General features: G+C 36.9%; 1 protein-coding gene across 1 annotated transcript in view; it reads left to right on the top strand.

The window, feature by feature from the left end:
• The first annotated feature begins 2,567 nt into the window (after positions 1 to 2,567).
• MCCC2 (methylcrotonyl-CoA carboxylase subunit 2) overlaps positions 2,568 to 12,810 on the top strand; it is a 248,697-nt gene continuing 238,454 nt past the window's right edge. The window contains exons 1-5 of the mRNA XM_053701441.1: positions 2,568 to 2,797; positions 5,649 to 5,715; positions 5,876 to 5,960; positions 8,410 to 8,511; positions 10,788 to 10,915. Coding sequence (XP_053557416.1) covers positions 2,675 to 2,797; positions 5,649 to 5,715; positions 5,876 to 5,960; positions 8,410 to 8,511; positions 10,788 to 10,915 — 505 coding nt within the window. The 5' untranslated portion in view covers positions 2,568 to 2,674. The remainder of the gene's footprint in view (positions 2,798 to 5,648; positions 5,716 to 5,875; positions 5,961 to 8,409; positions 8,512 to 10,787; positions 10,916 to 12,810) is intronic.

The following is a 12,810-nucleotide window of genomic DNA, read 5'->3' as shown; positions in this document are numbered from 1 at the left end:
TAATGTGTGTGACTGTATATTATTTTGAGTTGAATTGAAAAGGTCTTAAGTATAAGATGTAGCCTTAAGGTTAAATTTAGAAATTGAGGTGGCATCTGATTAAAAGTCACTGTTACTGTGAGTGAATTTGCCTTTGCACAAAGTAGTCAACTATAAAGTGAATAGTAGTATGTTAATACACACTAATATGGTTGACACTTAGCAATTATTATGTTGCTTTTTGTAAATGGTTACAAATATTATATTGAAACAAAAGAGTTTTCATTATAAAGATATGTTTATTAATGAAATCCAGTGAATAGGAACCAATATTCACCAGCTATGTTTCCGGAGGTAATGGCACTCAATATCCCTTTAAATGAGGACGGCACCAAATACAAACATACAATTGCCCGGATGAAGCCAAAGAATTGGTGAAACGTACGTCGGCTATAACGGCTCAGTCTGATCTGAGCGACAGTGAGGAGAACACCCAGAGTAGCCTGTACAACTGTCAAGTTACAAAGCAGTGTACATTTCCGTTGGGAGGATTTCCTGTCAAGCAGCAAGTAACAAAGTGTAGAGGGAGGAATCTCCGCTACTTTGATATTACACGCCACGGCTTGTGTGTGCTGGGATCAACCGGCCTTCGGCTGTGGAGCGCAGCTCCCTCCAGGATCACTCTGTTACAGAGAATATGCTGTTTTTCACCTAAGGAACAGTCACAGACGGATTACAAATCACGCGGATAAATCTTTGATGACCGGTTCATGGGATACTTTGTCACTTTAAGGACAGCAACTATACAGCACTAACGTTGGCCAACGATAAGTATATTTTTGCTGTTTTGCATCTCATGAACTTTATTATTTATCCACGTTTGTTACTTGCGAGTGTTTTCCTCTGAATTTAATGTTATTTTATCATTTCCTTTTTTTGTTTCAATATTTATTTTGAATGGTAATAGGGTGTATATACCTGTTACAAAAGTCCTGCCTTAGTATTAGTTGTGTTAACTGTGCACAGTAGATAGTTTTAAGCGAATGTGAACTATCTTTTACTAAGTAAAACATATTGGACCAAGAGTGCTGGTGTGAGATATCTTTATTTCTCTTCTCTTTTTCAATATTCCATGGTATATTTAATGCCTTGGAAATTCTTTTGTACCCTTCTCCTGACTGATACCTTTTAACAATGAGATCCCTCTGATGTTTTAGAAGCTCTCTGCGAACCATGGCTTTTGCTGTAGGATGCGACTAACAAAATGTCAGGAAAGACCTACTAGAACAGCTGAACTTTATTTGGGGTTAATCAGAGGCACTTTAAATAAATAAATGATCATGCGCCAACGCTCGCCAACCTACCTCTCTCACTCTTTCAGTACTGTGGCGCCGGTCTCTCTGCTGGCCATCCGGGGGGCGTCCCTCACGTGGCTGAGGCTGCCTCGGCCTCAATTTCAAAATCATAGGTAGTGTGTGAGTGACACAAGTATAGTCACGAGGCGCCAGCATCCTCACGTGTGTTTCCTCTGTGCACGTGACGCAGTGACAGTGAATCAGTCTCTATTCAGATAGGGGGGCGGCCGTTACTTACGCACGCTGAAGTGGAGTGGCGATGCGCAGCAGTGCAACTTGACACAAGCTCTATGAACGGCCCAGACTAGTGCCAGTAGTGCCCACACACGCCCAGCAGCCTCCTGACCCTGCCCTTCCCATCATCATGCATAAATAATGCTAGATCCGGCGCCCCCCTGGGCCTGTCCCCTGTATGTATATTAGTAAGTCAGCTCAGTGGCCAGCTCAGGGGGGGCCAGGGACATTTTTACAGGGGCACTGGCCCCTGTAGCCCCCATGTAGAACTGCCACTGATTAAAAAGGTGACCCATTTAACACCAGCAATCATATCCCTGAATTATGTTTCTAGACAGAAATGTATCTGAACCATTTTAAAATGTATCTACGGTATTGGCATTTACTACCTCCTTAGGTAATTAGTTCTACAATTTAATTACTCTTACAGAAACAAAAAAGTTTACGTTGCTGGAGATTAAATCTCCTTTCCTCCAGCCTTAACTTGTTATAGTCTGCAAAGTATTTTTTAATACTCTGTTTAGGAGTACCTAAGAATAACATAATACCTATAAGAGAACAGAAAAACGTGAGAAACACTAAGCCATGGAGTTTGAACAGAATTCTGGGCACAACCCCATCTCCTGCTTTACCAAGGTCACTTTCTAGGCACCCAGTATTGTTGTAAGGGACATCTGGCATGATATCCGTGATTGTGAAGACTAGAAATAAAAAACATCGTTTACGATGGGGCGATGTTTTCCATATAAATAATTGTAACACTTGTTTATGTATTCTGGTAAATTTCAAAATCCAGCTTTTAAAGTGATTAATAACAAAAAGTAACACGTTATTTGTAATTAAAAAAAGAGGTAAAATGAAATATATAAACAGTAATAATACGAATTTATTTATGACCGACTGTGCATAAAATAAACGCTGCAGTGTGATTGGTCGTCAGAGTGGGTGTGTTATGGTTTAATAGCCAATCACGGAGAAGCCATGTGACAGGGAGACGTGCTTTTCCTGTGAGCTTGTGGCTGTCTTCCCGGTGACTTCCTCCAGCTGGGAGTAGGGGCTGCACTTGTGCACACTTCGGTACCCCAAAGTAACAGAGCCCCGCAAACATGCTGCACACAATGTGGCCTCGACTCAGAGGCTGCTCCGTGGCTTCTCTCCGCCGCCTCTACCACGGCGACAAAGTGGCCGCTATCGGCTCCAGACCTGATTCTAACTCCCCTGGTTACCAGGTAGGCCTGGCCACCGCTGTCAGGGTCAAACACAGCACACCTGGAGGTTTATCCTGCCTGACTGTGTTTGATATAAAAGGGGGTATTTCTTGTTCTACAACGTTGTCTAGCAAATGCCTTGCAACTCTTGGCAGCAAGAAGGTTAAATTGTCCTTGTGTCATTTCGTCTCACCAGACATATTTGAATCAATGATCATGACCCCTTTTATATATAAAATATCTAACAATATTAATATTGTAAATATTTGTGCTATTTTTTTTTCTACATTGATGAATAAAGTTATTATAAAGCGACCAGTTATTAAAAAAACACTTTATAGGATATTTCTGTATTTAATGTTGTTCAAATTGGAATACATGAAACTTCTGGTGTTAAATGCTTAAATGGACAGTCTACAATATAATTTTTATTGTTTTAAAATATACATAATCCCTTTATTACCCATTCCCCAGGTTTGCATAACCAAAACAGTTATATTAATATACTTTTTACCTCTTTGATTACCTTATATCTAGGCATCTTCTGACAGCCCCCTGATCTCATGACTTTGTATTTATTATCTATTGACTTGCATTTAGTATTGTTTTTTGCTAACTCTTAAATAACTCCCCGTGCCTGAACACAGTGTTATCTATATGGCCCACATGAACCAACAGTCTCTTGTTGTGAAAAGCAATTAAAAAAGCATGTGATGAGAGGCAACCTTCAAGGGCTTAGAAATTAGCATATGAGCCTACCTAGGTTTAGTTTCAACTAAGAATACCAAGAGAACAAAGCAAATTTGATGATAAAAGTAAATTGGAAAGTTGAACAAAATTACAATTCCTGTCTGAATAATGAAAGTTTAATTTTGACTAGACTGTCCTTTTAACACGTCCTGCTTTATTGCTATATTAAAACACACATCCCTGCTCCAGCAGTGTAAAATAGTATTACCCATTACTGACTCAAAATAAAGGAACTTTGATTAGACAGGTGGGAGGTTTATTGGTTGACAAATGGGGTTATTTGGAAGACTACTTTTATCTAATCAAGCAATTCATAACATGGTGTATAATCTAACACACATGATGTATCAGTGGTGGAACTATTGGATATTGGGATCTTGTGCAGTAACTTTTTTGGGCCCCTGATACATAATACTATATGGTGAAAACTCAGATCAGACACATGTCCCTCTGGAGCATCATTATGCTACCTTATATGCCCAAATGAGACCTTTGATTAGATCCATGTAGCTATCATTATACCAGCTTGAAGTTTGTGTGAGGCATGAGATCAGCTACATGTCCTTGAATCTCCCATCATACCAGCCAGGAGATTATGTAAGGCCCCAGATCAGATACATATCCCTGCAGTTCCCATTATGCCAACCAGAAGCATGTGTGAGTTTCAAATCAGATAAATGTCTCTAGCTTCCATTACATCTGCCAGAAGCCTGCATGAGCCTCAGATCAGGTACATGTCCCTGCTGCTCCTATTATATCAGCCAAATTCCTGCGTGAGCCTCAGATCAGATACATGTCCCTGCTCCTCCTATTATATCAGCCAAATTCCTGTGTGAGCCTCAGATCAGATACATGTCACTTTAGCTTCCAATACACCAGCCAGAAGTCTGTGGGAGCCTCAGATCAGAATCAGATACATGTCCCAGTAGCCACCTTTATGCCAGCTATATGTCCAAATTCGACCTCAGAATAGAGGCATGAAACATATGTCAGTTGTATGCATTAATATGAGTTTAGACAATTTGTAAACACTAAGAAACGCCCCCCCCCCTATCAAAATACTTTCAGCCTTGGATGCGGTTATAGGCCGCTGGTGCACCATTAGTTGTTCCAAAGCTTCATTATAGATATCAAACACATACTGTATATTTGCTTCCTGCACTTGAAGCATGACTGGGGGAAAAAGCATGTTGGCTAAGACATTTAAACTTTTTTTTTTTTTTTTACAAACCCTTGGATATTGCAATAGTTGAAGTGTAGATAAGTTTTCATACTATTCTAGTGCATAGAACTGCAGCAGTAAAGGTATGTAACTAATGAACTTGAAGTGAATTGCAGTGCATTTCAAATGATTAAGTAGCATTTTTGCAAATGGTTTCTGCAATAAATCTTATTGAGTATGAAGCCCACTACTTAAAGGGTAGTAGGCTGTTTTCGTATTTTTACCTGCACATGCTTTGAGCCTCATTAATATCATAAAGCACATCACTACCGACACTTAAAGGGACACTGAACCCAAATTTATTCTTTCGTGATTCAGATAGAGCATGCAATTTTAAGCAACTTTCTAATTTACTTCTTTTATCAATTTTTCTTCGTTCTCTTGCTATCTTTATTTGAAAAAGAATGCATCTAAGCTTTTTTTTTTTTTTTTTTTTTTTTTTTTTTGGTTCATAACTCTGGACAGCACTTTTTTATTAGTGGATGAATTTATCCACCAATCAGCAAGAACAACCCAGTTTGTTCACCAAAAATGGGCCGGCATCTAAACTTACATTCTTGCATTTCAAATAAAGATACCAAGAGAATGAAGAAAATTTGATAATAGGAGTAAATTAGAAAGTTGCTTAAAATCGCATGCTCTATCTGAATCACGAAAGAAAAAAATTGGGTTCAGTATCCCTTTTCATGCAGATAACTTACCTGTGTTGGTGTGGGTTGCGTGTATGATAAAAGTTGTTCCTAAAACATTCACTTTTTTTTCTTTCTTAAAAATCTTTTTGCAAAATTCAGTATGTGGCAAAAGTGCTCCTAACCAAACCTGAATTGCACCCACTGCATTTCAAATTAGATCTTTATGTCCATTTAATTAATAGTTTTTAAAATATTTTTTTGCCAATAGGAAAGTTATGAAAAAATGAAAGCGCTTGTAACGGAACTCAAGGATCGAGCAGAACAAATCCGCCTGGGTAAGGGTAGACGTGTTTGTTTTAGGATGTATACTAATATTAAATATTTATTTTAGTCATAAATTTTACATAACTATCAATCGCATATTCCAGACACATACATACTACATATCAATGTTTATCAAGTGCCTACACTTCTAACTGATCTTGTGTCTTATAGGCGGGGGGGAAAAGGCCAGGACACTCCATACGTCAAGAGGAAAACTTTTACCCAGGGAGCGGATCGACAGACTCATAGATCCAGGGTATGAATTTACTCTTAACAATAACAAAAAAAACCCCAAAACTGGTTATTTCGCTTGGCAGTTACAAAATGCGTCAAACAACTAAAATCTACTAGTAGAATTAGGAGTATATGTATATTACAAATATGTTTCTATATAAAGATGTAATATAGCTATGTACATTTAAATTTTGACCGGAATGTCCCTTTAATTTTCTGGATGGTTCATAGTAACATGCCAAGCCTTAAAGGGACATCAAATATATTTCACCATATATGCCACCATTTTGGAACTTAGGCTTCACTGGAGAGTTGCTGCATATGTCCAAACACAGGTCAGCACTGGGATACAATGAAATCTAGATATCTACATGGCAGCAGCCGTGACTAGAGGGAGACAGGGAATAATCTTAATACTATGCTTTCAAAATGTATTTAGTGTTTAAAGTCCCTTTAAAACTGTAATCATAACAGAGTGTCTTTTGAAGTCAGTTTTCAAAATCAGCATTATAAGGAGACGGGTAACTGAAGAACTGTTACATCTTGTTACATTTATACACATCTCAACATGCATCATATTAAAATCAGATAAAAAGAAAGAAATCACACCAAGTGCTCAATTAAAAAGATAGATAAAATGGATTATTGTTAAAGGGACAGTCAACACCAGAATTTTTGTTGTTTAAAAAGAAAGATAATCCCTTTATTACCCATTCCCCAGTTTTGCACAACCAACACAGTTATATTAATATACTTTCTTTCATGTAATTAGCAAGAGTCCATGAGCTAGTGACGTATGGGATATACATTCCTACCAGGAGGGGCAAAGTTTCCCAAACCTCAAAATGCCTATAAATACACGCCTCAACACACCCACAATTCAGTTTTACAAACTTTGCCTCCCATGGCTTCAGGCAGCTGTTTCAGTTTGATTCTTCTGCTTATGATTTCAGTTTTTTTCATTATAAAAATTGAAACTTTTTTGATTTGGGTAGTGGATTTATTTTTTCAGCGGAATTGGCTGTCTTTATTTTATCCCTCCCTCTCTAGTGACTCTTGCGTGGAAGTTCCACATCTTGGGTATTTGCTATCCCATACGTCACTAGCTCATGGACTCTTGCTAATTACATGAAAGAAAACATAATTTATGTAAGAACTTACCTGATAAATTCATTTCTTTCATATTAGCAAGAGTCCATGAGGCCCACCCTTTTTTGTGGTGGTTATGATTTTTTTGTATAAAGCACAATTATTCCAATTCCTTATTTTTTTGATGCTTTCGCTCCTTTCTTATCACCCCACTTCTTGGCTATTCGTTAAACTGAATTGTGGGTGTGGTGAGGGGTGTATTTATAGGCATTTTGAGGTTTGGGAAACTTTGCCCCTCCTGGTAGGAATGTATATCCCATACGTCACTAGCTCATGGACTCTTGCTAATATGAAATAAATGAATTTATCAGATAAGTTCTTACATAAATTATGTTTTTTACCTCTGTTATTATCTTGTATCTAAGCTTCTGCTGACTGCCTCCTTATTTCAGTTCTTTTGACAGACATGCAGTTTAGCCAATCAGTGCTCACTCCTAGGTCACTTTACGTGCATGAGCTCAATGTTATCTATATGAAACATGTGAACTAATGCCCTCTAGTGGTCAAAATGTATTCAGATTAGAGGCAGTCTTCAAGGTCTAAGAAATTAGCATATGAACCTCCTAGTTTTAGCTTTGAACTAAGAATACCAAGAGAACAAAGCAAAATTGGTGATAAAAGTAAATTGGGAAGTTGTTTAAAATTGCATGCCCTATTTAAATCATGAAAGTTTTTTGGGACTTGACTGTCCCTTTAACTTGTTTTGGGTGAACCTCTGTCACATCAAATGCCAGCCATCTTCTCAGCAACGTCTCTAAAAACAATGCAAAGGTTAAAGGGACAGTATACACCAATTTTCATATAACTGCATGTAATAGACACTACTATAAAGAATAATATGCACAGATACGGATCTAAAAATCCAATATTAAAACCTTTTAAAAACTTACTAAGAAGTTCCCAGTTTAGCACTGTTGATGAGGTTAGACTGGGACACCCACTGAAAAGGGCTGAGAAAGCAGGAAGAGCAAACACTCCCCCTTCCCTGCATATGAAAATCAGCACAATGTTATTAAAAAAATAATCAAAACTACACATTGTTTCAAAAGCACTCCCAGATGGGCTATATAAATGGATAATCTACAAAATATTTATGCAAAGAAAAATCTAGTGTACAATGTCCCTTTAAGGCAGTGAGGATATACAGAACAGTACCAAAAATACCAGCCATTTAATTGCCACTACAAATAATACTGTTTTGTTGTATACTTTAATACTCTAAAGACTTGATAGCGGGTTAGGAGCTGGAAATCTTTATTTTGACATGAAGTGTCATCAAACTTGGTATAATACTTCAGATATCAATAATGTTATCTTTTTAGATCTGCTTTCCTGGAGTTTTCTCAGTTTGCTGGTTATCAGTTGTACGGTAAAGAGGAAGTACCAGCTGGAGGTATCATTACTGGCATTGGACGGATTTCAGGGTGAGATAATTTATGTGCCTGTGCAAAAGTACTAGCAGAGAAGTGTCCCCAAGTCTGCTATGTAGAGCAGTGTTTTTCAACCAGTGTGCCGTGGCACACTAGTGTGCCGTGAGAGCTCCTCAGGTGTGCCATGGCAGACTGACAACAGTGTGACATATTTTTTAAACTTTGCTTGTTTTTTACTCCCAGTGCAGGGGTAGTTTGTAGGAGGCATGGCATAACAGCACAATACATACAGTATGTGTGTGTTTGTGTGTATGTGTATATATATATGCTGTATTAGGCTACAATGTGTGATTTTTTTAAAATTTTGGGATGGTGGTGTGCCACAGGATTTTTTAATGTAAAAAAGTGTGCCACGGCAAAAAAAGGTTAAAAATCACTGATGTAGAGTGTATCTAGATGTGACATTAGCACATCTGGTGCAGAAGTTAAATAAAATAGCTGCTCCTTTATGCAAGTTGTATTTACTATAGAAACCTTGGCTGTTGCAATTGAAATATGTTTTGTTTCAATCATTCCGTTGACACAGAAACAGTATATTTATGTAATATGTGTGCAATTTTCGATTGCCATGGGCCCATGCTAATGTACTGCTCCTTCCTTATTTTTTTACCCTCTGTCATTTGTCATTAATTAGTCTAGTGTAATAAACACACAGGTTAAGGTAAATATTTTAACACTTTTCCTGCTAGAGTTGACTACATTGTTTAACATAATATTATCTTGCAGCTATTTTTGGCAGATAAGTGGGTTAATAGATTAAGTGAGATGACTCCACCCTGTATGCTACTCTAGAGCTAGTACTAATTTGCCCATACATAACTATAACACTTTAGGTTTTAGCACTCATTCATTATACAGAGCATGCTCAGTAATTTTTGATTCTTGAGAGACCAATACCGCATGATCATGAACGTTAAGTCAGTTAGTGTGATTCATGCAAAACACATGCACACTGTCAGCTACTATAGGCATTGTATGTTGGTGTAGCCTCCACTGGGTTTGTTTTTAAAAATGCTGCAAGTGATGTTAGTGTATCTGATATCAAGAAAAAGCTTTTGCTTATATGTGTAGTTACAAGTGTTAAAGGGACCGCCTTCACCTTGGTCATATTAAAGTTGTACCTTAGATTAAGCTGAACCTTTTCTATATCATGCAGCAGGAATGGTAAAACTTTTATTTTAAAATCAATATTGTTTCTGGCCACTTTAAATCGGCTGCCAAGCTCCGCCTACTGATGACATCATGATCTGGGCTGCATATGGCATCTTATCACAAAAGGCTCACTAAATGGATTAAAGAAACTGTTAATGCTATTTAGCAGAGTGCATAGGTGCAGCCCAGATTTTGATGTCATCAGTGGGCAGAGCTTTGCAGCCATTTCAAAGTGACCAGAAAGAATATTAATTTTAAAATAACCTTTTTTACTGTTACTGCTGCATGATATAGAAAGAGTGCAGGAGGATATTTGCAGATTAATCTAAAGTAGGACATTAAGATGACTAAGGTGTAGACTATCCCTTTAAGATGGTTGGAAGCTAATGATTGTCAAACATTGCAGTGTCCCGGATAAAAATTCTTACATTATGACCAAAAAAATATCAGTAATAAAGGTAGTTTGAATTAGAAGCTTGAAGAAATTAAAATAAGGTTTAGTATTTGGGTAGATGATTAAATGTGCCTTTAAACCAACTGATAACAAGGGGAAAGGCAAGAAGCATCTTCACAAATATTAAATAAGACCAAGGAGATTCGTTTAGAAATAGCAAAGCTTGGTTTATTGCTTTACAAAAAAGCCCTGAGTTCCATTAGTGGCTAGGGCAGATATGAATTTTCTTGCTTCTTTCAAAGCTTTTACTAAATGGCCGATACTCTAAAGCTACCTCCTCTGGTGAGATTGTCTAAGAAGTCTTGTCAGTACTGTGATTTCCCTCGAAGAACTTTAGCAACAGCAGATTTTAGCCTGAGATCTTTTTATCTTACTGTGCAGGGTTCTGGATGTGAAGGAGATACACAACAATATAATGCTAAAAACAATGTAAGATTTCTCTCCATGCGAGCTAGTTTATGATAATCACGCTCTAAGTAAGGCGACGACCTTAACCATTCCTCAATAAATGTTCATCATTGTTGTACTATATCTGTATTTCCTCCTATCTAACAGCATATAATTTTATAAAGTGCTAACCGGGGGGGGGATATATTATGTATCTGCTGATAACATAATTAGTATGATACTTTATCAAAGACCACTACCTATATCTTCTTTTTAGGGTGGAATGTCTGATTGTGGCCAACGATGCTACTGTGAAAGGCGGTTCCTACTACCCAGTAACAGTGAAGAAACATCTCAGGGCACAAGAGATTGCAATGCAAAATCATCTGCCTTGTGTATACTTAGGTGAGCTGCAAAATATCTACATAGGAAGATACTAGAGAGGAGAAAAGGGTACTGCTCTCATTTATTTAAGGACAGAATTGTGCCACAGTTTTGCTTATTGGCAGCACAAATGAGTTGCTCATCCATTAACATGTGGGAAATTATATGGTAACGTAGTTTTTAATAGAATCTATGTTTTGTAAACCACTATACTGATGTACAACATTATTTTAGACAAAATGTCATTTTCACTTGTTATAGTTACAAGACCAAAAGGGGGTTCTCTAGTTACACAATTTATTTCTATGAGACAACAATCTAGCCTAAAATAAAGCAGTAATTAATTGGTGATTATAGTAAAATAGTAAAACATATGCAATTATTTGATGATAATAAAAACTCCTTGCAAATTATGATCATTTTACTATTTGCAGACAGATTATCCTGTTTTAAAGGGACATGAAACCCAAAATTTTTATTTCATGCTTCAGACAGAAAGTGATTTTAAACAGCTTTCTAATTTACTTCTATTATGTAATTTGCTTCATTCTCTTGGTATCCTTAGATGAAAATCATGCCTAGGTAGGCTCATGAGCAGCAATGCATTACTGGGAGTTAGCTGCTGATTAGTGGCTGCACATAAATCTATTTTTTCATTGGTTTACCAGATTTGATAATAGGAGTAATTTGGAAAGTTGTTTAAAATCACATGCTCTTTCTGAATATTGAAAGAAAATTTAATAGAAAAAACAGTTATATTTATTTCACAACAATAAGTAAGTTATATCGGTTACAATATTGAAGCACTTCAATCTAAACCACTGGTTTTCAAACCTTCCTCAGCCTCCCTAACAGGCCACAGGATATCTAAACTGGAGCACAGGTGACATAATCAACTAATTACTAAACCTGATTATTTTACCTGCTCTCACCCAAGGTAATCCTGAAAATGTTGCCTGATGGGGAGGCCCGAGGACAGGTTTGAAAATCAGTGGTCTAAACCCATCATGCTATTAGTGATAATAATGAGACAGTAAACAATTTTTAATAAGTCTAAAATGAATGCATTGTATACAGTACTTAGCTTCAGATACATGGGGCCTGATGATCGAATGCTCAGCGCTGAGGTTAAATGATCTAAAATGATCTTCCAGCACTGCGAGATCTCTAGTGAGATTCTTAAAATGCAGATTTTTCTATACTTCTCAAAGGGGAGTTCCCTGCATTTCTGTATGTGAAGCAGAGACAAGCCCTTTTCAATATAGCACTGCATGACAGGACAGTTCTGATGCATTTACAGTTTGTGCTTTGCATTTTATATTACTTTAGACTTTACTTTATAACATTTTTACTTCACACTTTCTATTTTGTATTTTATGTTGTGTATATATACAGCAGTGTATTTAGGATTAGAATTTGACAAATTCTGATTATGCTTTCACAGTTTCTGTGTAACTTTATCAAATTAAGATCATACTTTGTATATGTGTATCTTTTACAAATTACTTTGTATTTATTCAATTTAAAATAAAATTGAAAAACTGAAAGCTTCAGTTTCCCAGAAAGCTTCATTACTTTCTATGGGCTACGTAATCAAACATTATCTAGTTTGGAGAGAAATATTAGTGCAGACTTCACAGAGGCTGAACTCACTGAATTTTGTAAGAAAAAGAGTTGAACCTGGAAATCCCAGCGAGATGAGAGATGCCTTCAATAGAAAGTAGTGAAGACCTGTGGGATACAGAATTTCACATGGGAGTGAAAATTTAACTGGAGAAGACCTAAGGCTGATATAAAGGCTCAGCTTGCATTAATTACACATTAAACTGAATTTTCAATACAATTAACTTGCTTTTGCATATAGTTTTGTATATATTACTTTTCTGTCAGTTAAAGAAGTGTATTGTAAATTTTTA

Source organism: Bombina bombina, chromosome 2 (genome assembly GCF_027579735.1).
Source record: "Bombina bombina isolate aBomBom1 chromosome 2, aBomBom1.pri, whole genome shotgun sequence".
Lineage (NCBI taxonomy): Eukaryota > Metazoa > Chordata > Amphibia > Anura > Bombinatoridae > Bombina > Bombina bombina.
This window is presented reverse-complemented; position numbering and strand designations above follow the sequence as displayed.